This window comes from Pithys albifrons, chromosome 28 (assembly GCF_047495875.1).
Source record: "Pithys albifrons albifrons isolate INPA30051 chromosome 28, PitAlb_v1, whole genome shotgun sequence".
NCBI classification, from domain to species: Eukaryota; Metazoa; Chordata; class Aves; order Passeriformes; family Thamnophilidae; genus Pithys; species Pithys albifrons.
This window is the reverse complement of record NC_092485.1, coordinates 360,234-385,855: the sequence shown is the minus strand read 5'-3', so window position 1 is coordinate 385,855 and position 25,622 is coordinate 360,234. Positions and strand designations below refer to the sequence as shown.

At 51.5% G+C, this 25,622-nt stretch overlaps 1 protein-coding gene across 1 annotated transcript in view; it reads right to left on the bottom strand.

Moving 5' to 3' along the window:
* Positions 1 to 25,622, bottom strand: part of PKP1 (plakophilin 1) — a 60,874-nt gene that overhangs the window by 27,224 nt on the left and 8,028 nt on the right. The window contains exons 2-3 of the mRNA XM_071578910.1: positions 23,065 to 23,165; positions 8,782 to 9,203 (exon numbers count right to left, since the gene is read on the bottom strand). Coding sequence (XP_071435011.1) covers positions 8,782 to 9,203; positions 23,065 to 23,165 — 523 coding nt within the window. The remainder of the gene's footprint in view (positions 1 to 8,781; positions 9,204 to 23,064; positions 23,166 to 25,622) is intronic.

Below are 25,622 nucleotides of genomic sequence, written 5' to 3'. Positions count from 1 at the left end.
GAGCTACACCAGCACTGGGAGTTATTGGAGTGAATCAGTGATAAAATGGACAATCATAGAATCACAGAATCATAGAATGGATTGGGTTGGAAAAGACCTCCAAGATCATCAAGTCCAACCCTTGGTCCAACTCCAGTCCCTTTACCAGATCATGGCACTCAGTGCCACGGCCAAGCTCAGTTGAAAAACCTCCAGGGATGGGGAATCCACCCCCTCTCTGGGCAGCCCATTCCAATGCCTGAGCACTCTCTCTGCAAAGAATTTTTTCTGATCTCCAACTTCAATTTCCCCTGGCAGAGCTTGAGCCCATCGTGCCCCCTTGTCCTATTGCTGAGTGCCTGGGAGAAGAGACCAACCCCCACCTGGCCAGAACTTCCCTTCAGGCAGTTCCAGACAGTGCTGAGGTCACCTCTGAGCCTCCTCTTCTCCAGGCTGAACACCCCCAGCTCCCTCAGCCTCTCCCCATAGGGCTTGTGCTCCAGTCCCTTCTCCAGCCTTGTTGCTCTCCTTCTCTGGACCTGCTCCAGCCCCTCAATGTCCTTTCTGAACTGAGGGGCCCAGAACTGAACACAACACTCAAGGTGTGGCCTCCCCAAGGCAGACAATGTTATCACACGCCACATAAAGCACACAGAGCATTTCTGACTCAAAAGAAGAAAGGGCAAAAGATGGAAAGGACACAGTGGAGGCCACTGAGAGTAATAAATTACAGATCCAGTTTACCCAGAAGTGAAGGAGGCAGAAAATGAAAGCTCAGTTGTGGCACTGGATGCCTGGTCATGTCTAAAGGGGAAGGTTTAATGAACCAAACTAACATTTGTTGTTCCTCAAATAAAAGAATGAGTGGACAGGAGCAAAACCATCAACCAGGTTATTAGGCCAATGTAATGTGGGCAGTTGGTTTTCCCAGTGTCTGATCCTTTGATGTGAGATGTGGTGGAAGTAAAAAGTGAGAGCAGTTGATGGTCTTGGAGGCCTGAGAGATCCCTTAGGAAAAGGCAACAGGCACAGTTGATGGAAGGGACAAACAGTGAGTTTATGAAGTGCTAATAACAGCCCTGACACATCCTGCTCCCAGGATATGTTCACACTGTGGGCTCCAAGCTCTGCACAAAGGTTGAGCACTGCCACCATCCCTTGTTGGACATAAAGAATGTGCCTGCAGACTCCAGAGGAAGGATGTGATACCTTTGGCTTGGGCCAGGACTGGAACCTTGGAAGAAATACAAGCACTGAAAGGTTTGTCCACTTATTTAGAAATATGAAGGCTCTGCTCTTTTTGGCTTGTACTTATTTAGCATCATCTGTGTCAGTTTTACCTGGAGATTGGGGAACCAGTTCCTGTTTGAGCCACATTTATTTACTGATATATAAATTTTGCTCCATGGGAGAGACAATGTAGAGGGACTGATGATCCTCAGATAACCAACAGACTAAAACAACATGGTGCTCTTGAATAAGCTCTTTAAATGAACCCATTACATTTGAAGTATTACATATCATAGTGAGGGAGTAGCACTCCTAGGCCTGGGATGTGGAATCACTGTGCCAAAGAGATGGTGAGAAGAAAGGTCTAGAAAGGACTCCCAAACATGGTCACCACCACCCCCAGCAAGTTACAACAAGATAAAATATTGTAACTTTAAGAATCTAAAGGTTCCATCCCACACAGCACATTCCAGTGAATAACACCCACAATTCCACAGCAAATTCCATACAAAATATGAAAAGCCAACAGTGAGGCTGTGGCATGGCAGGGCACCACCAGGGACTCAGCTCCACTGGCATAAGCTGCCCCCAGTTTTCATTACTCATTTAAGCACCTGTGGAGCCAATGGAGAGGATCAGGATCTTCCAAAAACCAGCTTGCCTTTGTGTCTTAGACATTTTTCCCAGGGCAGGGAGACCGCCCTCTGGAGGCATCTCTGCCTCTCTTGGAATGCAGGAGTGATACACAACAGCCTTGGCTTGGACCTTAAGTATTCAGTGTCTAAGGCTGGATGAACTTCATTCCACTTTGATTTCTACACCGACAGTAAAACCTCCCTTCATCACAGGGCTTTGCTTCAGTTTGAACCTCCATCAAAACCTGGCACCAAGAAACTGCCATTAAACTGGCAACAAGGAGGCACAAAACTGCAGAGGCAAAGTTTAAACCAGAAATTATGGAGCCTCAGAAACCTTTGGTTTGGATCCAGGACCTTGTGATCATCTCTCAGTTTTTGAGAGATGATAGAGTTGAGATTCTGATGGATCCTGCACCAGAGGAACTTCTCTTTTGAGAGTTGGGACCTGGGCTGGCAGTGTTTGGAGGGAGGAAAATCAGTAAAAATACCAGCTCAGTGGCCATGTAATCATGGGGATTTTTTCCCCTTTATATTTTTAAAATCAGGTGCATTTTTTAGTGAGAAAGAAGGAACTCCACACGGTCCAGCTACTCAAAGAAGGCAATTTTCTTCACACCCACTCCATTAGAGGGCCAAACCCTTCTTCAGCAGGAAAAAACTAGGGATGCACTTGTGGGGAAAGATGGAGAAGGTTTCATTTTCCCTGCTGGTGGATCAGCAACAGAAGTTCCAGCGGGTGAGCAGCCAGGCTTGGTCGTGCCCTTCAAGAAGCAGTGACTTCTCCCAGCTGAGAACATTCTCATCCTGGCAAAGCCCAGCTAGAGGGATATTGTTCATCAGCCAGTCAGGGATGTTCCTGACCAGATCTACACTGTGGGAACAACACCCTGCCCAAGGCTGTGGCTGTCTCTAGCCTGGGCCAATGTGCCTGGTAGGAAGAGCTCCAAAGGTTGTTCTTCCACAAGAAAGAAGCAACGAGAACAGGGGGAGACCTCAATTAGAAATGGTTCAAAGGAGACAAAGAAGGTGATCAGACTCTGGAATGGAAGATAAACAAATACTGCAAAGGATCAGTATCACAGAAAGGCAAATTCCCTCACGTTGCAGGTTGGTTTGTGTTGATCAAATCCAGATCTCCATCCTGGTTGTTGAGGCTGCACATCCCAGAAGAGGAAGAAGCCAGAAAACTCTTAACAAATTCCATTGTTCATTAATAAAATCCGAGTGAAGACACTCAAAGCAGAGTATTCAGCACATCCAACCCCGTGCTCCAAGAGAAACAGCAATGCCCATCTCTGGGACATGGCACTGAGGGTTTGACACCACTGAAAGCTCAGCTGGAACTTCCTCTCCAGCTTTGCTGCATGAGGAGACACCGGGGAGATGGGCACAGAGTGGCACTGAGCAGGGGACGAGCAGGGGTGGGGACCCTGCCAGGACAGCATCACACATCTCCTCAGCAATGCTCTGGGTGCCAACACAGCACAGGCAAGCTCACATCACAGGGAAACTACTGTGAAATGGCCATTTTTAGAGGTATTTTATCCCAGATAAGAACAAACCAAAATGAAGGTGCCTTTCATCCTGCTCTGTTCTGCTTTCATGAAGTGGCATAGCCCTGGAGAATTAATGTCTTGATGTTAATCACCTTTATTGATCCCCAAAAACAGGAGATTGATCAAAAAACACTCCCAGGAGCTTTTCAATAGTAGTTTCAATAACCTCAGGATGTTTTCACTCTCTGTTGTATTTCCAGGGAGAACGAGCTCAGCTGGGGAGTGAATGGCTGTGGGACACACTTACTGTCCCTGAACTTCAGCCATGGAGCACAGAGGCAGCTCAGCTGGGGACAAATCCCTGTCCCCACAGACAAACAGAAATGTCAGAGACCCCAAAGGGTTCCCCCAGTCTTTACTGCCTCCCCCTGAGCTGCCAGCCAAGGTATCCCAGACCTCTAACAGAGCAGCACCAAAACATCCCACACTTCCAGGTGCCTTGAGAGGCACTTGCTTTCACATGATCTCTGACGAGAGGTTTTAGGCTCTTTCTCCCAGAGAACTCCAGAGGGAAATGTGGATACATCTGGAAAGGAGGCCAAAGGTGCATGTGGGATTGTAGGTGTCCATTAACGGCTCCTGATCTGTATCAGCAACCCTTAAGCTGAGGAATGTCTGCAGACACCCCAGCTCACCTCTTCATCTTCCCAAACGAGAACAGCCTGACCCCTTCACCAGGGCTGGGGTTAGTCTGGTGTCTCACTCATGTCTCCATCTCAGACACCTGGAGCTCCCCTGAAGTCAACAAGGGCACTGACTTTGTTAGAGGGTAACTTGGTTACTGACCACCAAATTCAGCTCCACTGGTCCTCTGCAAGGGCCCCTCAGCCCTCAGCTCAGACACAGGGACGTCCTAAAGTGCTGGAACCAGCAGATCCCTGCCCAGGCTCCTGCAGGGCCACAACCTGCACAGCCACAGTCCAGGCTGGCCCAGGGCTGGCAGTGCCATGGGGCACCTCAAGCACAACATGCAACACATCTACAAACAGAACCAACACAGCGTCAGCTGGTGGTAGACACAGTTCTCTTGTACCTCAGGTTCCAGCTGGAGCAGGACAAAGACTCTAAAGCTTCTAGGAGGCATTAAACACCACGTCCTTTATGACCTCTTCTCGTTATCTGTGCCTGATGACCAAGCAAGAGGGAGACATTTTTTTCCTGACTGGGCATAAATGACATAAATAGAATTGCAACATGTAATTTAGCTGAAAGCTGCCGAGCTCAGGGTGACACCCTGTCACTTGGAGCAGGTTGCAAGTCCCACCCATCAGAGGAAGTGGTTAAAAATGAGCAAATATGGGTAGTCTTCACCAGCTGCTGAAATCACTGTTGCTGAGTCTGCAGATCTGAGGGATGTCACAAGAACCCAAAACAGGATGGGTTCTGGGGGAATGAGGGAGAAGCTGGGCACTGAGAAGACTCTCTCCAGCTCCATCAGATACCTGGGGTCACTCCAGAGGGCTCTATTTTGGCAACATGTGATTTCTGCTCATTGGGAGCTGCACTTGGGCAGGAGTCACCTGAGAAACCCATGGATGGACATGTGAGCCCAGGACAAAGATACTGAGTTTGGAAATGTAGATCTACATATGACACAGTGTTTGCAAAGGCTTGGGACCCTCAGTGATTATAGAGAAGTATGTCTGGAATCACAGAATCATTTAGGGTGGAAAAGACTTCTGGGATCAAGTCCATCCTGTGTCAAATCCCCACCTTGCCCCCCAGCTCAGAGCACTGAGTGCCACATCCAGTTGTTCCTTAGACACCTCCAGGGGTGGGGACTTCATTACCTCCCTGTGCAGCCCCTTTCAATGTTTAACAAACCTGTCCATGAAGAAATTCAAGGAAGGAACATCAGAAGGTCCCTCTCTGCTCACTGAGGCAGGATCATAACAATAGGACAATACACTTCAGGAGGAGTTTTCTCCAGGCAAGCCAAGAGTGCTCAACCTCCTGATGTGGCAAACTGTGCAAAACTCAAATGTCATCACCAGAGCCAGTGCTGTGGGATGAGTAAAACCCTATGTCATGGTTTAGTTTATCTGAGAATCAGAGAATGGCTTTTCCTGAAAAACATTGAGGTGTTGACCTGCTCCTCAGCCAGCTGGAGGAAAGATGACTTCTTCACAGGTGCTGCTGGAAGAGGAAGGACTCTCTGAGAGATAATCATCAAAGAAACTTCTCTCCCATGTCTCACACAGCCAAAGCCTGCTCAATAAACAGCAGCAGTCACACAGTCAAGAAGAGTTCCAGAAATGAGAGAACTTTGTTACCAAATGCAGAGGGACTGTTCAGGGCACTATTTGACACTGGTCAAACACTTGTCACACGCTCAGTATTTTGGTATCTCACTCCCTGAGAACACCCAAACACTCGTTTTTCATCTCACACCATCCAAGGAGATCAGATCCATAGCAGAGGACACCTGAGAAGCACCACTCTTGAATCAGCCCTGACACTGCACGGGCACTGCATTGCAGGGGAGTTTTGTGTGGCAGACAGACCCAGTGGATTGTAGGTGCCACCATAATCACTCTCACAGCACTGGAAATCACCCCCTGGATCTCCTCAGAAGGCATGGAAAGCCTCCAGCCCTTCCCTGGCTCATGCAGTGGATTGCAAACATTCAGACCAGACATCCACCCACACAGGAGATCTAAAGCATGAACACTGAACACGAAATTATCCCTGTTGCAAAGGAACAAATTCCACCTGGAGAATGTCTGGGAGAGAAGGACAGAGCCCCAAACTGGGAACTGCAGCAGCTGTGACCCTGCTGAGCATGCACTGGTTCATAATGGGGTTACCTACAAGCAAAGCTCTCCTTGCTCCAAGATCAGGTGACCCAAATGAAGACAGAGATCTCCCAGTGGAGAATCCTCCAAACACAACATTCCTACACAGCAAAGAGAGCCCAGACATGGTCCTAACCCACCTCTGGAGGCCCCTTCTCAACCAAAGCACACTGCAGGGCAAGGGTAACAGTCACCTGCCAGACACTTTCTAAGAGCTAATGGTCTTCTAAGTGAATAATTTCTCCAGAGTCCAACTCCTTCCTGCGTTTCCAAAGATTTAAGGACAACTGCTGCCAACCTCGTGCCCTTTGAGCAGAAATCCTTGTACCAGCTGCCCTCAGCACCAGTCCAGCTCTGCAGAGTCTCAGGTGGAGCAAGGGGTGTGCCCCAGCCAGATCAGATTTGCTCACGGGACACAGCCCCAGCTGAGCCTACACGACTCAGAGCCGCCATTTCCACATCAGAACCAGTTCTGCCAGATGGGCCATGCCCCAAGCCAGGAGAAGGACAGAAATAGGGCCACTCCCTAACCAAGGGGCATCCAGAGCTGGAGAAGATTCCTCTCACAACAGCAGTTCTCTTCCTCAGAAAACACCATCACTCTTCAAGTGGCCTTTCCAAAGCAGTGACCACAACCGCGGGCTCGCCGTGGACAGAACCTGTCTCTGACTGACTTCTCCAAAGCCCAGGAGAAGGCAGCTGCAGGCCTGTGTTTAGTCATCCTGCCACTCCTCCCACTACACTTTCATGCTCTTTAGTCATAAATTCCCTAGAACAAGTTATTTCCAGCTTATGGAACGTCCCTCTTTCCTGTTCCAGGGGATTTGCAAAGCTGCTCCCAGCAGCAGGTCAGTGCCACCAGTGCTCTGGGGTGGCCAGGGCTAATTTTGCACGTGTTGAACGAGAACTGGGCACACGGGCAGCCAAGGTTTGGTGATACCACACTGTTGGGTGGGTGACATTTCTTGGCACACACACTGTGGGACACACTTCTGCTCAGTGCAAAACCAGGGAGGCTTAGACAGAGAATCACAGACTGTTCTGAGTTGGAAGGGACCCACAAGGACCATCGAGTCCAACTCTTAAGTCAATGGCCCAAACAGGGGTTTGAACCCGTGACCTTGGCATTATTACAACCAAGTTTTGACCAACTGAGCCCATCTCAGAGCTGAGAGATCTGGAACATTCAGACGTGGAAAAGAGCCTGATTTTGGTGACAAACTGAGGACTGTGAGGGGGTTTTCTCAGTATCTATGTCATTCCTTGGGGCAACAGCTTGACACTTTCTGGCCTTTGGTGGGAGTTATGACAAAGCCTGTGAGACCTGTTAAATAGGCTCACACTTCTCCTGCAGTGTGCAAATCCTCTCTGGGACCAGGGACCACCAGGAATGAGCTTGAGACCTTCTAAGGTTTGCATGACAAGCTGTCACGTCTGTCTGGGGGTTGTGACAATTTCTGGGTTGCTGCAGAGCAAGCCCTGCGTGATGGTCATGCAGCACAGGCAGTGCAGGAGCCCCTGGAAAGGCTTGTTGGGAGCTGCAGACCCTCTTTCTCCAGCCCAGGAGAACAACCTTGCACTGCAGGGTTTTGCAGTTCAAAACATGCACACCATAGTCTTCCAAGACTAAGAATTCCAAGATTGTGGTTTGTGCAGACCAAGGCTGCAGCAGGACGTGGTTGGTGCTCTGGAGCTGGAGGCAGCTCAGCCATCAGCGTTGGGGCACCTTTCAACCAACGCCCCTGTAACACCCCCCAAAAGGCTGATTTTTGATGGGAGCATTGCACTGGTACATCCTTGGGAGTGTCTGAGCTCTGTGGAGTGTTTTACTTGCTCTGTTGTTGTAGGCAACATCTACAAGAAGGGATCTGATGCTGAGACACGTTGGACCATCCTCCACCCTTACATACTTCCTAACCCAAATGGGACTGGATGCTCTGGACAGGAAGGAATTAACTGCTTCCACTGACTTCTCTTTCCTGACCAGGCAAATTATTCCAATTAGGATTTTTATCTCAATTGTCGACTCTGTTTTTTTTCTGGAACCCAAATCAGACCTTTTGGGCAGAAGAGCACAGGTTGAATGAAAAGAAAAGAAGTAAATGCCACCACTCTGGAGGTTCTCAGCTCTGTTGAGTCAGATCCTCAGCAACCAACTCCTTCAAAACCAGCTGATTTTTTAAAGATATGTTTCCTGCCCAGGTGAAGCAGTCTGATGGCCAGGAGAGGCACCCAGACTGCCCGCCAGGCTTTCTGCTCTTCACCTCCCCACCCTCATCCTGCAAAGACCGCAGAGACTGAGAGATCATCTCTCCCAACATCCCAGAGATACAGCAGAGCCAGTTATATTGGTCTCCCAGTCATATTGCTTTCCCACTCGTATTGATTTCCCTCCACAGCCCAGGAGGAGACACAAACCCTTTGAGACGTGACTCATGTGACCCACTTTGCTGCTGGCCGCGATCCAGCCCGGGGCACACAGCTGGGCGCTCTCCAGTGGCTACCAAGCAGCCTAAGGTGGCTGGCACTGCTGGACAGCCCTCCCCACCACATCTCCACTCGCCCAGACCGCAGCAAACTTACTTGGAGCCGGACTGAGCCTGCCCATAAACCGCGTCCTGCTTACAGCTCATCACGGGCTGGGCATACACCACGTCGGGCTTGTTGCTGGAGGGGCAGGAGAGCGCCCGCGCTGGCATCTTTTTACTCGTCCTGGTGGTTCCTTGCTGGGTGCTGCAGCTGCTGTAGATGCTCTGGCGGTTCAGGGTGGTCTTGTGCTCGGCTCTGCCCCCGACCTGGCTCTTCCTGAGCGTGCCCCGAGGGGGTTCGCAGTACAGGTCGGGCTCGCTGCGGCTGCTCTTGATGTTCTGCACGAAGCAGTAGTCGCTGCCGGCGCGGGGGCCGCACACAGCCTTGCCGTAGTGTTTGCTGCCCCAGCCCTCCATCTGGCTGTAGGAGCTGTAGCGCCTGTTCTCCACGTCTCGCTTCAGGGTCCCGTTGTAGAGCTGGACAGAAGGAAAAAGGGGACACGGAGCGGTCAGCGGGGTCGCCAAGGACACGCCCCTCCCTGCCCAGGCGGTGGCTACAGAATCCCCACAACTCCCTGGAAGGGACCTGTGGGGTTGGATGGACAGGAGGCTGAACATGAGCCAGCACTGTGTGCCCAGGTGTGCCCAGGTGTACCCAGGTGGCCAAGAAGGCCAATGGGATCCTGGCCCAGGGCAGTGACCCTTCCCCTGTACTCAGAACTGGTGAGGCCACACCGTGAGTGTTGTGTTCAGTTCTGGGCCCCTCAGTTGAGGAAAGAGATTGAGGGGCTGGAGCGGGGCCAGAGAAGAGCAACGAGGCTGGAGAAGGGACTGGATGTGGCACTGAGTGTCCTCTGAAACACCTCCAGGGACAGAGAATCCAACATGGCTTGATCCAACCCCACTGGGATCACCAGCCCAGGGCACAGAGTGTCAGAGTGATCCCAGTGGGGTTGGATCAAGGGTTGGACTTGATGATCTCCGAGGTCTCTTGCAACCCAACTGAGAAGAGCAATGAGACTGGAGAAGGGACTGGAGCACAAGTGCTGTGGGGAGAGGCTGAGGGAGCTGGGGGTGTTCAGGCTGGAGAAGAGGAGGCTCAGAGGTGACCTCAGCACTGTCTGGAACTCCCTGATAGGAGGTTGTAGCCAGGTGGGGATTGGTTTCTCCTCTCAGGAAACCAACAGAAGGACAAGAGGGCATGGGCTTAGCTCTGTCAGGGGAAGTTCAGATTGGATATCAGAAATAAATTCTTCACAGAGAGAGTGCTCAGGCATTGGAATGGGCCCAGAGAGGGAGTGGATTCTCCATCCCTGGAGGTTTTTAAGTTGAGACTGGACATGGCACTGAGTGCCATGATCTGGTGATCACAGTGGGACTGGATCGAGGGTTAGACTTGATGACCTCAGAGGTCTCTTCCAACCCAATTGATTCTATGATTCTATGACTCCTTTTTTGTGGCTCCACATTTATGGGAGGTTATCCCACCTGCAGCCCAAGCAAACAGGTCAAAGCCCACCTTGATATTTCACAGAACAGACTGAGCTGGGAGGGACCCACAGGGATCATCCAGTCCAACCCTCAGCCCTGCACAGGCCCATCCCCAAGAGTCCCACCCTGTGCCCCAATGATTCATCCAGGCACTCCCTGAGTGCTGTGCCCACTGCCCTGGGGAGCCTGGTCAATGCCCACTGCCCTGGGGAGCCTGGTCAGTGCCCACTGCCCTGGGCTCAGTGCCCAGCTCTGGGGGAAGAGCCTTGTCCTGAGATCCAACCCAGACCTGCCCTGACACAACTTCAGGCCATCACAAAATCCCAGAATCTGCTTAGTTGGAAAGGATCATGGAGTCCCACCCTCAGTCCTGCACAGGCCCATCCCCAGGAGTCCCACCCTGTGCCCCAGAGGGTCATCCAGGCACTCCTGGAGCTCTGGCAGCCTTGGGGCTGTGCCCACTGCCCTGGGGAGCCTGGTCAGTGCCCACCACCCACTGGGGGAAGAACCTTTCCCTCATATCCAACCTAACTTTGGGACACTAACCTGATTTAGGACACTTAGTGATCAGGATGTGGCATCCAGGAGCTTTAAAGAAGATCTGAAAGCTCAAATGTGGGCCTGACTACAGCAAAAATGCCTTATTCCCAACAGACACGGGGTGCAGGGAGCTCACAGCACGTCTCTTGCCCTCACAACTGATGCCCCACCCTCACCTGCCAGCAGTGCCTGCATTTATTGTAATTTCCTTATGCTATTTTCTTCTCCTCCCATTTGTTAGTTCCTTAGGAAGGGAGCAAAGGGAGTGAAAAATGAGTAAGAAGTGATTCTTGAATCAAACTGTAACAAGAAACAAGTGGAGACAATGAACATTTGCTTATGAGTTACAAGGTGTGTACTATCAGCTCATATAATGGGATGCTCTGGGAACAATGAGGGATGTGCAATAAAAACTGAGGTGACTAAGCCAGGTTATAAAAGAAGGAAAGATAAAAGATGGTAAAGTAAATCAGCTGCAATTAACAAAACAAAAAATGGCTTTAGCTGTTCTACTGTCAGCTCAAAATGCCTTCACCACTTCACCAAAATTCCCCCGGATTTGCATCAAGTTTGCCACGCCAAGGTGGAATTCAATATTCTTCTGCAATATTAAACCTTCTGGATGTCAGTGCTGGCACTTGGAAGCCTGCAGGGTAGGTGTGTACTCCCTTAAGAAAAATAAATACAGCTACTTTCAAGCTGTTTGCTCCACCATCCTGAGTTTGTGCACTCTGGGAAGCAGATCTGCAAGACATGCAGCAAACAGGGATACAGAGAACTAAAGAATAAACCTGCCTGCCCCATACCCCTTTGGTTTGCCTCAGGAAAGCTCATCTGTCATTCCTTGTTGGGTCAAAGTGGCTTCTTCTCATCCAACTCTTACACCCTCTTTCTGCAAAGGCCACCCAAGAGTGCCTTTGGCTGGGAGAGAAAAGTCAACACTGGCACTTCATTATTTCCATGGAGATGTGAAAAGCCTGTGCCTGGTTCATGTCACTGAAAAAAAAATCCTATATCCAAACACAGAAACACCACAACAGAGAAACAGGAATTCTCTGCAGGCTCAGCCCAAGTCCCTCCGCTCTGCCCCAACTACAGCCCAGCCCTGAGCATCACTCCTGTCTCCAACACTCTGCAGAATTGCCATTATGTTAATTAATGAAGGCAAATATTTCCCTTAAGAAGCTGATCTTCAGGAATGCAGGGAATCCTCTCGACTGTGACCCAGAGGAGCTGCACAGGCAATGGCTGAACCCTCCCCAAGGGGTTCCCTTGTGGGCACAGCGTCTGGGCAAGGGCAGCCCAGCTGTGCCAGGACCCACATCCCTCTGCCATTTGAAGGAGTTTTCAGGTTTGCATCTCAACAGGGGAATTGCTGGGAGGGGAGGAAAGGGGAGCAAATGCTCTTTGTGTTTACTCCAGGGGCTCCAGGAACAAACCTGCTGGTGCTGCAGCACAGCAGGGCCATGCTTGGTGCCTGCTGTGGAGCTCCCAGGGAGTTGGGAGAACACTTTGGATGTGGTAAGAAGAGCAAGGATGAGGCACATCAGAGGGGCAGTGTGATGAGCCTCAGGGGCTCCCCTGGCAGTGGGGCAATCCCACTGAAGTGTGTGAGGGCACTGAGGGCACTTGGTGTGTTCAGCTGGAGAAGAGGAGTCTGAGGGGAGACCTCATTGCAGGTACAACTTCCTTGGCAGGGGCAGAGGAGGGGCAGACACTGAGCTGTGCTCTGTGGGGACCAGGGACAGCACCCAGGGAATGGCCTGGAGTTGTGTCAGGGCAGGTTTGGGTTGGGTATCAGGAAAAGGTTCTTCCCCCAGTGGGTGGTGGGCACTGACCAGGCTCCCCAGGGCAGTGGGCACAGCCCCAAGGCTGCCAGAGCTCCAGGAGTGATGGATGATACTCTGGGGCACAGGGTGGGACTCCTGGGGACGGGTCTGGGTAGGGCTGAGGGTTGGACTTGACCCCTGTGGGTCCCTTCCAGCTCAGCACATTCTGTGAGCCTGTGAAGTGTCCAGGGTGGCCATGCACAAGGGTCTCTCCATCCCAGTTTTGTTTGGGATGTGCAGCAACAGCAAAGCCACCTTTCATGAAGTCATGATCTACCAGGTATGTGCTTCTAAGGTGACACCATCCTCCTTTTTGATTCCTTTTTCTGTGTTTAGAAACCCCTGGGACAGTGAGGGGTGGGACAGTGAGGGATAGGACAGTGAGGGGTGGGACACTGAGGGGTGGGACAGTGAGGGATAGGACAGTGAGGGGTGGGACAGTGAGGGGTGGGACACTGAGGGGTGGGACAGTGAGGGGTGGGACAGTGAGGGATGGGACAGTGAGGGGTGGGACAGTGAGGGGTGGGACACTGAGGGGTGGGACAATGAGGGGTGGGACAGTGAGGGATGGGACAGTGAGGGATGGGACAGTGAGGGGTGGGACAGTGAGGGATAGGACAGTGAGGGGTGGGACAGTGAGGGGTGGGACAGTGAGGGGTGGGACAGTGAGGAATGGGACAGTGAGGGATGGGACAGTGAGGGGTGGGACAGTGAGGGATAGGACAGTGAGGGATGGGACAGTGAGGGATGGGACAGTGAGGGGTGGGACAGTGAGGGGTGGGACAGTGAGGGGTGGGACAGTGAGGAATGGGACAGTGAGGGATGGGACAGTGAGGGGTGGGACAGTGAGGGGTGGGACACTGAGGGGTGGGACAATGAGGGGTGGGACACTGAGGGATGGGACACTGAGGGATAGGACAGTGAGGGATAGGACAGTGAGGGATGGGACACTGAGGGGTGGGACAGTGAGGGATGGGACAGTGAGGGGTGGGACAGTGAGGGGTGGGACAGTGAGGGGTGGGACAGTGAGGGATGGGACACTGAGGGGTGGGACAGTGAGGGATGGGACAGTGAAGGATGGGACAGTGAGGGATGGGACAGTGAGGGGTGGGACAGTGAGGGATAGGACAGTGAGGGATAGGACAGTGAGGGATGGGACACTGAGGGGTGGGACAGTGAGGGATGGGACAGTGAGGGGTGGGACAGTGAGGGGTGGGACAGTGAGGGGTGGGACAGTGAGGGATGGGACACTGAGGGGTGGGACACTGAGGGGTGGGACAATGAGAGGTGGGACACTGAGGGATGGGACAGTGAGGGATAGGACAGTGAGGGATGGGACAGTGAGGGATGGGACAGTGAGGGGTGGGACAGTGAGGGATAAGACAGTGAGGGGTGGGACAGTGAGGGGTGGGACAGTGAGGGGTGGGACACTGAGGGGTGGGACAGTGAGGGATAGGACAGTGAGGGGTGGGACAGTGAGGGGTGGGACAGTGAGGGATGGGACAGTGAGGGATGGGACAGTGAGGGGTGGGAAAGTGAGGAATGGGACAGTGAGGGATGGGACAGTGAGGGATAGGACAGTGAGGAATGGGACAGTGAGGGATGGGACAGTGAGGGATGGGACAGTGAGGGGTGGGACAGTGAGGGGTGGGACAGTGAGGGATGGGACAGTGAGGGGTGGGACAGTGAGGGATGGGACAGTGAGGGGTGGGACAGTGAGGGGTGGGGCAGTGAGGGATGGGACAGTGAGGGGTGGGACAGTGATGGGCCAGGGCTGCTGTGGGAAGATGCAGGGTGGACTTGGCTGCCTGGTGGGGCAAGGAACCCCCTCCCAGGGCTCACCACTGGCAGCAGCCTCAGGACAGACAGCAGCTTGTTAGACGTGAGCCCTGTCGGCTTTCTTTGTGAGTCAGTGGAAGCTGGGATTATTCTGTGGGGCTGTCAGAAGCTTGGCAGAGCTGAGTTGCCCCTGGGCATCTGCTGAAACCGATTCAGCCAACCCTGGAAGAGTAACTTGTTTATCTAAGGCTTTTGTGTGCTCTGCAGTGCTCTCACACAGGCTGCCCGGGAAGGTGTGAGTGTGGCTCTGTTTACTGAGATAGAGTTATCAATTCTAGATTTCCTGCTGGGGTTTCCAGTGGCCTATAGCATTGTTCTCTTCCTTGCCAGCCCTGGGATGGGTGAAGCAAAGCCACTGCCTGTTTGGAAAGACACCTTTCTGCAACATAGGGAGCCCTGAGTGGCAAGTCAGTGCAGGTCCCAGCAGGGCGGGGAAGCCTTTTGCAAACTCATGGGAAAATAGTTCCCGTGTGATGTGAAGCTCATTACCAAAGTCAGTGCATGACTTTTATTGCTGATTCTACCAGATGCTTGGCTGAGCCCATTTTAATCTCTTTCAAGTGGCAGTGAACTAATTGGTATCTTAGAATTCCTCTTTGCAGCAGGAGCCTGATCCAAAGCCTCCAGATCGATGAGGAGTGTCCTGCAGCTCTGGGAGATTTCAGGAGCTCTTGCCAAACAGTCCCTAGGAATCCTCACACAGTGATCCCTTCTTGATCTCAGCAAAGTCTGTGCCTTAGGAGTGGCTTTCTCAGACAAAAACTTGCACCCCAATGTGGGATGCTGACCCAGCTGGGGCAGAGACTGTCACTTCTTCCCCTGGAGCAGCCGTGGCCAAGGCAAAGGAATCTCCTGAGCTGTGATCTCTTCCCTGGCTGCAGGGATCTCTGAGATGGGAAGCACAGCAAGGAAGGAGCAAGGTAATCTGTCTGGGGAGGAGGTGACACCTCTGAAGGTGAAGGTGATGCTGTTACACAGTCTGTGGTTTAAAGAGGACCTGACAACCATCTCACACGTTCTGCTGCTGCCATTCCATGTGTAGGGTGAGCTCCCCCTGTGCAGAGCACCATCAGTGCAAGGAAATCACCAATCTCTGGCCTCCAAACCTCCCCAGCCACCCAGGTTTCCCAACAGCCTGAATTGCATCTGCCCACTGCTCATGGGTGTTGGCACAGTGTGCCAGGGCCACATCTCTGCCCTTCAGGACTGCAGAGAAATCTGGAAAAAAACCAGGAATCCCTCAAAGTGGGGTGGGGATGGAAAGTGGTGATTCCCTCTGCACTGCGAGGTCTGGAAACCATTCTGAAGGGCCCAGGCTGCCACCAAGACTTCTCCCCATGGGAAGTGAGAAGTCAGGGCAGCTTGGTAGGTCTCCTTGCAGCACACAGGTCCTGTGGTAATGTGAGTTTGCAGCCCTGAAAGTCAACTGTGTCCTGGGCTCATCCCCACAGCATGGGCAGGAGGAGGCTGAGGGGATTGTCCCCCTCTACCCTCCTCACAGTTCTGGTGTCCCCACCACAAGGAGGACATGGAACTGTTGGAGCAAGTCCAGGGGAGGCCATGAAAATAATAATGAGACTGGAATACCTCCCTGGGGGATTTGAGGATGTTCAACCTTGAGAGGAAAAGGTTTGTGGAGATCTCATAGCACCTTCCAATATCTGAAGGGACCTACAGGAAAGCTTGAGAGAGATTGTTCATCAGGAACTGTAGGGATAAGACAAGGGAAAATGGCTTCACACTGACATAGAGTAGGTTTTGATTAGACACTGGGGAGAAATTCTTCCCTGTGAGGGTGGGCAGGTCCTGTCACAGGTTGCCCTGAGAAGCTGTGGCTGTCCTATCCCTGGAAGTGTCCAAGGTCAGGCTGGGTGGGGCTTGGAGCCACCTGGACAGTGGAAGGTGTCCCTGCCCATGGCAGGGAAAGAGATGAGCTTGAAGATCCCCTCCAACCCAAGCCATTCCATGATTCTGTGGTTCCAGCCATTCCATCTGGCACTGCCAGTCCCCTGTGCCTGTTGGATTCAGGAGGATGCTCATGTGCAGCCAGGCAGCCCCACATCCTCAATTTTAGCCTGAACTTCTCCTCCCTGCTGTGAAATGAGTCCATATGTTTGAGGCCAGGCCTTGGGAGCCATTCATTCATTCATTCATTCATTCATTCATTCATTCATTCATTCATTCATATTATAACAAGGTGGGCAGGGATGGGGGGAAAGGCAGCACTGGGAGCACTGGTGCCCCTGCCAGGCCCAGTAAGTGCTTCCCTTCACTGTCAGCAGCACAGAACTTCCTGCAAATTAATGAGCATTTCTGGCTCATTAGCTCTTAACCTGCAACATGTTTCAGCCACAATGATTGGAATGCCCATCCATCTCATAAAACAGGTAAATAAACATGTTTAACCCCTTTTTTTGAGCTGGCATAATACTGGTTTTAGGGAGAAACTGAAAATGGCACCATCCCAGCCAGTGAGGATAGAAAAGGACTCCCAGTGAGTCCTTTTCTGTCTTTGCCTCCCATAAACTCTTCAGCTAAACAGGACAAGTCTCTCCCCTCTTTGCAGAGCAGCAGAACCTCAGAGTGAGGTGTCCCAGCCCCAGGACTGGGTTCTGATGCCAGCTCTGCCTGTGCTCCCCATCAGGGTCCATGCCAGAGAGCTGCCCCTGCATCTCAGGACGCCTCCGGTTCAACACCCGCCCCTCCTTTCTTTTCCCCTCCCCTTGCCATCGGTTTGTTTCTGGAGCAGCAGACGGAGAGCAGCGAAGGGCTCGGTACAAACACGTCAGGAGCAGGTTTCTCCCAGGCTGGAGGGCACAGCACAGGCGATGCAACACGACAGGTCCCACCCTGAGTGATGGGTGGGAACAGCTCCTTGCTGCTGCTTGCGAAATGCTTCAGCTGCTGCCTCCTGCCCCCTCCATGCAGGGAGGAAAATTGCAAAACCAGCAGAAATACTGTTTATGTGTTGGTGAAATGCTCTTTCCCACTTCACTCGGGTGCTCCTTTTCCCTCTGATTTTTCATGGGCTTTTTTCATTCCCAGAGAAGGCAATGCCCATCTTGCTCCTCCAAAGTACAAAACCTCAGAGGGACACCAGGATCTGACTGAGCAATGAGGTGCAATGACTGTAAAACTTTGTTTTCTTTGATAAGATTGCCCAAACCACTCTATTTTGGGGTTCTTTTCAACTTGAATGCATCATCACAGAAAATGACAAATTTAGACCTGAAATCCCTATGGAACAAAGTTCCCACTGACCATGGGAGATGCTTGTCCAGGGAGGCAAAGCCAGGCAGGGACAGCAAAGTGGTGACACCTCTGATGCAGATAAAGCACTTGGGAGAGAAAGCTCTCCAATCTTCTCCTACTAAGGACATTTGGCTGAGGATTTTCATGCTCTCTAGAGCAGAGGGATCACCAAAGTGTCTGTTTTTCATTAGTGCCATAGTGGACATAATTGCTTCAGAAACTCAACAGAATGGGCAAGGCAGGGCAGGGCAGGGCAGGGCAGGGCCTGAGGCTCTGGCAGTGGGACCCGAGGAGTGCAGTGGTGAGCACTGCTGGACCAGGAGCCCCTGGTCCTCAGCTGGTCTGTGCCAGGATTCAGCTCAGTTAACTGCTTTAATTGGAGTACCATCAGCCCTGCCAAATATTCCAGGGCTGCTCTCAGAGGTTTTACTCACTTAAGTGATGTTTGAGCCCCTCACTGCAAGAAAGACACTGAGGGACTGGAGTGTGTGTAGGGCACGGAACGGAGCTGGGAAGGGGCTGGAGCAGCAGGAGGGGCTGAGGGAGATGGGGGGGCCAGGGGGTGTGTGTGCTCAACCTGGAGAAAAGAAGGCTCAGGGGGGACCTTCCACTCTCAACAGCTCCCTGCCAGGAGGATGGAATAGGTGAAGGTTGGGCTCTGCTCCCAGGGAACAAGGGACAGGAGGAGAGGGAATGGTCTCAAGTTATGCCAAAGGAGGGTCAGACTGGACATCAGGAGGAATCTCTTCATGGAAAGGGTGCTCAGACATTGGAAGGGGCTGCCCAGGGAGGTGGTGGAGTCCCCATCCCTGGACATGGCACTCAGTGCTCTGGACTGGGGGACAAGGTGGGGATCACTCAATGGTTATGCTCCATGCTCTTGCAGGTCTTTTCCAGCCTTAGGAGTTCTGTGACACTGTGAGAGCCCCAGGCTGGGTCAGCTCTGTGGGAACAAGGGTCTGCTCATCCCATGGGAAGCAGGGCACCCCAACATCCCAGATTCCCCACCCAGCACACCCGGACCTTGTTTGCTCCTTGTTTGGGGCAGTGCTCTGGGGACATGTTTTGACTTACACCCCCATCCTTCTGCTGTGTCTCCTTGTGGAAACAGCAGCACAGGGAGCCCAGGTGGGCATCTGCCCCTTGTCCTGGGACTGCCTCATCCTGATTGTGCCAGGACAGACATGGCAGCTGGGAACACCCTGACTCTTTGCAGGGCTGGACTTGCCAACCCAACAGACCCAGGGTGAGCATTGAACCCAGAGGCTGATGGCACTCCATGTACTGCCTTCCACGGTGTTTGGGATTTGGTTGTGTTTCTCCAAAGCTGTGCCTGCGGTTGGGGTGAGCACCACACTCGCTGCAACTCATGGACCACCAGGCTGTGCCTGTGGGTTGGAGCCCACTGATGAACAGACCCTATTTAAGAGGCAGTGTTGAGGTGTCAGAGTCAAGGGTGCAGCTCATCTGGGACTTCTCCTACTCTGGGTGCCCAGTTCAGCTTCCTTAAACCTGCCTCAGGTTTGTCTGTGTAAACCGTGGTCACCACTGAACCTCCTGAGGCACCACTCAGGTCTTACACAGGGACATCCTGTGGGATGGCTTTGGGAACTGGTGGCCACTCAGGACTCACATTGTCAGCAGGGTGACAAATGTCTCCAGGGGTCTTCAGGGCTTGACAGCACCTGGACTGAGACACCACCCAGCACTGAAAGGTTTGCAGTCACCAATGCACCTGTCAGTGCATCCCAAAACATGCTATTACTACTACAGGGAGTACCTACTTGGGTAGACTAAGAGGAATAAACAGAAAATAATCTTTACTAAAGGGTAAATCAGAGGTTTTAGTCAGCAGTGTTAGAATCACAGTCATGGATTTACACTCCCATGGAATAATTAGGGTTGGAAAAGCCCTCTGAGATCATTGAGTCCAACCATTCCCCCAGCACTGCCACGTTCACCGCTAGCCCATGTTCCCTGGGCCACATCCACACATTTTTGGACACTTCCAGGGGTGGTGACTCCAGCACTGCTGTGTGCAGCCTGTGCCACATTGACTGGTCCAGAGAGAGCTCCTCCTCCAGATCTGTTGTTTCTTTTGCTCTAATATTTGAACATTGGTATCATAAGGTTGGGAAGAAAAGGCAGAAGCAAAAAGGAAGACACATTTACAGGAAGACACAAGACAAGGCAAAAGGAGGAGCCCAGGGGCTTTTAAGAGCCATGGGTGAGACAGGAAGCCTCCTGTCCTTTAACATCACCATCTAAGGCATCTAAGACACTGCAATTTAAGGGCAGCTGCAGGTACTGTGGAGCAACAACACGGACATGGATTTCCTGCTACACCTTTTTAACTCCAGGTGTACTAAGAGCAAGCAATTTTCTTGAATTCTAAACTAGGTCATTTTCCTGAAATACCTGAATTTGGCTCTGCACCTCAAAGGACTCTGCTGCTGTTGAGACACATTCATCACTCTGGGTCCAGCTGGAAAGAAGTCCAGCAATTTTGTCTTCAAAAATACATTTGCTTTATCTTTGTTTTCACGTCTTACAATCCAGGATTTACAAACAGAAAACATTTTTTAAAAAGAACCTCCACAGACTTCAAAGAGGTCTGTAGACCAAAGCTGAGTTTAAGCCAAGCTGGAGGCTGCTCACAGATGTCTGGAAACATTTAAGAAGACGCAAAATGGAGGAGGTTCCTCAGTGTGGTTGTGGACTATGATGTCTGTTAAGCTTGTTAAGCAGATTTAGGCTTGAGGTTATGTGTTCCAATGTGCCAATGGCACTTGGGACTGAAGTGCAGCCTGTTATGTGACTGCTCCCATCCATCCCCGTGGCAGGAGATAGGAATCCAGAGGGGCTGATTCATCCTGACCTGACAGATCTCCAAGATAGAGGAGATGAATCACCTCCTCCTCGTACCTCTCTCTTTGTTGGCCAGGGGAGGAACCCAGACTACTTGTTAGGACTAGGTGGCTGATTTTCAGATAGACACAGTTAGGTAAGATGGATTTTCCCGTGAATCCTTCACAAGTGGTTGAGGTCCTGAACACCCTTAGCAAAAATTTCTAGAATGAAACACTTGAAAGACCCTTAAATTTAGAGGAAGACCTTCCTTCATCAGTGGCTGTAGAAGAGTCTTCCAGAGAACAGCCAGAGCTGCCTGAGCCCGTGGTCAACCACAGCAGACTGAGCTGCTGTGTCCATTGGCCTCTGGTGTCTCATGATCCTCCTCCTCACCTTCCAGGCTGTTCACCAGAGCACCAGCAGAGCTGACTGAAATCCCCAGCAGGCAGGGGCATTGCCACCTACCCAACATCTGTCCAGCTGTCCAGTGACTGGGGAGAAGACCAGGAATTAACAGGATTAAACAATAATCCTCACATGAGCAACACTGGCTGCAGTACCATGTTCCCAGCATGAGCATGAGCTGAAGGGGCTGCTGCAGAGCTGGGGTTTAGTTTCCTCTCTCTTGACCAAAAATATCCCTCCAGAAACTACTGGAGTGGCTGGAACAGCAATTTTGCTTACACAGAGTGTAACAAACTCCACTCAGGAATCACAAGAGAGAACAGCAACATACTATTGAAAGAAAACTTCACAAACATTTCACTTATGAAGCTCAGAGACTCCACCTCCGCCTCAGGAGGTGCCTCAGCTGTGAATTTCTGGTGGCCAAAAAACCATGCCCAGACCCTTCTGCAGGGCCCTGTCATCACCTTAGGAGTGGAGACAGGACAGTTAAATGGGTGGACCTTTGCTCTGGCCCATCACAGAAGCTCAGAACCTTAAAGATCATCTCATTCCACCCCCTGTCATGGGCAGGGACACCTCCCACCAGCCCAGGTTGCTCCAAGCCCCGTCCAACCTGGCCTTGGACACTCCCAGGGATGGGGCAGCCACAGCTTCTCTGGGCAACCTGTGCCAGGGCCTGCCCACCCTCACAGGGAGGGATTTTTCACCAATATCCCATCTAACCCTGCCCTCTGTCAGTTTGAAGCCATTCCCTGTGTCCTGTCACTCCAGGCCCTTGTGAACAGTCTTTCTCCATCTTTCTTACTGGCTCCTTCAGGTACCAAAGTGCTGCAATCAGGTCACCCCAGAGTGTTCTCTTCTCCAGGCTGAAAATCCCCAATTCCCTCAGCCTTTCCTCATGGCAGAGCTGTCCAATGCCCTTCACCATCTGGGGGGCCCCCTTTGAACTGGCTTTTCCAGTCACCCTTGTGGTGGCAGAAGCCCAAGTGCCTGGGGTTTAACCAGCAAAGCAAAGGCCATTGAAACAAGTCAACAGAGAGGATGTAAATCAAGATCCCAAAGGCACTCCAGTGCTCCCAGTTTTCCCACTGAACATGCAGCAAACACAGTGGGGCAAACCCAGCACGAGACACCCCTGCCTTGAAGCAAATGGGCTACACCAAGGCCATCAGGAATGGCACAGATAATAAGTCCTTCTGAAGCTCAGGAATGCTGATGCTGTGAGCAGGCAGAGGGTCCTGCACCTCCCAGGAAAAGCTGCAACCCTCTGTCTGTGTGCTTGAAGTCAATAGAAACACCTTTCCTGGTTCAAGCCTTTGATGGTTGACTTGGAGCTGCTTTGCAGTCCCAGAGTTGTTGAAAGGAGCCCTTTCCATCTCTCATATTCAAATCCTGGAGCTGAATTGCTCCTTTCCACTTTAGAGCTGATGAAAAGCAAGGGGAAAACAGGAAGCAGGTGGAAGGTGGAAGATGAGCACAAGTTGTGCCAGAAGGACACCAAGGACATGTCCAGAACCTCTGTGGGATGTGCAAACAGACTGCACAAAGACAAGGACCATCTCACCTGTGCTTTCTCTGGAAATGTGTAATGATCTTTTTGGAAATCACCAGGGAAGAACTGAACATTCTTTTCTGAGCACAGAGAATATCTGGGAAGGGTCTACACAAGCATGGGATTGGGAACAGCAACACAGTTATAATGCAGAACCCTTGGGCATCACTCTCCAGACACATTAATGTTCTTCTAAGGGAAACTTTGGGGCACAGAAATAAAAATGGGAACAGTTGCAGGTGAGCAATGGATGTGCTCCAAACCTGCAATGAATTTTAAGAGTCTGAACCCAACACTGATCCTTCAGACAGCCTCAAACCCCTCATGTGGATACCAATCCACCAACTAAAGCAAACTTTGTCCACAGTGAAACCCCCAAGCAATAAAACCCAGATGGAGGGTCCTCAACTATCCCCTTCCATTGCACTGAATCACTACCCAGGAGGACACAGTGATGTCTGATCTCTCCTGGGACAGTTTCTGAAGCACTGTGACCTTCCTGTGTGACTTTTAGAGAGTTGTCTCTGTGCAGACACCTCAGGGGGAGCCACAGCTCCCAGATGAAAGGGAATCTTACCGGATATCCCCAGCTGCTGTTTCCTGTTTGGGTTTTGGTGTAGTAGCTGCCCCGGGAGGTCCCGTAGCCATAACCATCAGCTAAACCATCATACATGGAACCTGCAAAGGGAAAAAAAAGGTGTTCAGCAGGAGGAAGTGTCCCCATCAAACACTTTTCAGAGCACAGAGCTAGTTTTTTTCCTGCAAGTTTAGTTATGGAACAGTGACAGGAGCTTGGGAAATACAAGCAGCAAATTGAGCCTTTGCCATTGCAGGCAACTCAGGGAAGATGTTCATTCCAGAGGAACTCTTGGAAGCTCCAGCCCTCAGATCACAGGTGACACCCTAAGGGTTCCAGCACAGAAGACCAGGTGCCATAAAATCTACAGCAGAGGAGGAGAAAGGGTCAGAGAGCAGGTCCCTGTGTTAGGTCATAGAACCATGGAGTGGTTTAGGTTGGAAGGGACCTTAAAGTCCATCTTATTCCACCCTCCCTGCTGTGGGCAGGGACACCTTCCACTCGCCCAGGTTGCTCCAATCTGGCCTTGGACACTTCCAGGGATGGGGCAGCCACAGCTTCTCTGGGTACCTGTGCCAGGGCCTGCCCACCCTCGTGGCAAAGAGTTTTTTCCCAATGCAGAATATAAACCTTCTCTCTGTCAGTGTGAAGCCGTTGGCCCTTGTCCTGTCACTCCTGGTCCTGTAGGGTCTCTTCAGCTACTGGAAGGCCACCCTGAAATTTCTCTTCTCCAGGCTGGACAACCCCAATTCCCTCCCTCAGCCTTTCCTCATAGCAGAGCTGCTCCATCCCTCTCCCCAACCTGGTGGCCTCCCCTTTGCTGTATGAGAGGAACTTGATGATATTTTGTGCTGCACAGCCTGGAAGGTCTGACCCTGGGACACACTTCTCTGCTCCTGACTTGGAGATCAACACAATTTCCCTCTCTGAAAGCAAACCCCACCCCTGACCCTTCCACCATTCTGCCTTTCTGTGTCTGAACCCAAGCAGCTCCCTCAGCACAAACGGCCTGGGCAAGGCTCACTAAATCCAATAGATAATCAATAACAGACACCACAGGCAAAGGATCATCAGGTCTATTTTAACACATGGGGATCTAAAATAGTAAAGCACTAAAAAGCCCAATTTCACTGCCTTAAATTTCAGTCTCATCTCAGAAAGATCACTTTGTGTGCTTGTACTTCCTGTTCCTGAAAACGTGTCAAGCTCCATCATTATTTTTGGGATGGTGGAGAGATAAGAGACACTAAATCTCAGATGTTTTTTAGACATTTGGATCAGGAGGAACCCATCAACCCTCCCTGATATTTCTCACTGCTTTAACCAGAGGGTTTGGCTTCCCCTATCTCAGCCCTTCCAAAATCTGTGTCTCTCCAGTAGCTTTTGGCAGTGCAAACCTCAGATCCCTCCCAAAAAGCTTTTCCTCAGTGCTACAATTCATCACTGCAAGAACTTTCCACAATGGGATTTCCTTAACCCCTTTCAGATGGTCCAAGAGAGCTGAAGGTCCTTGAAGGTTCATTTTCAGAAGGGCTTAATAATTGTGGTGTCTCAGGTCCCGTTATGAGGAAGTGCAAACCCAACACTCCAATTAACTTCCAGGGCAAGCTCTGAATGTCTAACAAAGTACAAGATCAGGATGTACCTGTCTCAGGTGATGCTCCTAAACTGGTGGGTAATGTCAGAAATACCCTAATCTCTGTGATTGTTTGATAAGACTCATCTCTTAGATAAACTGGATAAGCTCCACCACAAAGGCCCCGAAGCCACTCAGGTCTTCTCCAGCCACTGATCCTTGGAATAAACCTGATTTATTGCCTTGCCTGAGGCTCTCAGAACCTGTTATGGAGATCTGGTTTGTGGCTAAAAATTCTTGCATTTTCTCAGGAAGATGATTCCCATGGATGTGGTATAAACAGTGAGATCTGCTGTCAGCAGGAGAGTCTGCAGGGATGGGAGCACCTACAGAACATCACCCAGTGCAGAACAGCAGCAGTGCAGGAAACCACAGGACCTCATTTTCCACAGCCCAGAGCCTTGGTGGGCCACTCTCCTTATGGACATCTCTCCAGCCCTGATGGCTTCAGGTATCATAGAATCATAGAATCATAGAATCGATTGGGTTGGAAAAGACCTCCAAGATCATCGAGTCCAACCCTTGGTCCAACTCCAGTCCCTTTACCAGATCATGGCACTCAGTGCCATGGCCAATCTGTGTTTAAAAACCTCCAGGGATGGTGAATCCACCCCCTCTCTGGGCAGCCCATTCCAATCCCTGAGCACTCTCTCTGCAAAGAGTTTCCACCTGATCTCCAACTTAAATTTCCCCTGGCAGAGCTTGAGCCCATCGTGCCCCCTTGTCCTATTGCTGAGTGCCTGGGAGAAGACACCAGCCCCCACCTGGCTATAACTTCCCTTCAGGTAGTTATAGACAGTGCTGAGGTCACCTCTGAGCCTCCTCTTCTCCAGGCTGAACACCCCCAGCTCCCTCAGCCTCTCCCCACAGCACTTGTGCTCCAGTCCCTTCTCCAGCCTCGTTGCTCTTCTCTGGACCTGCT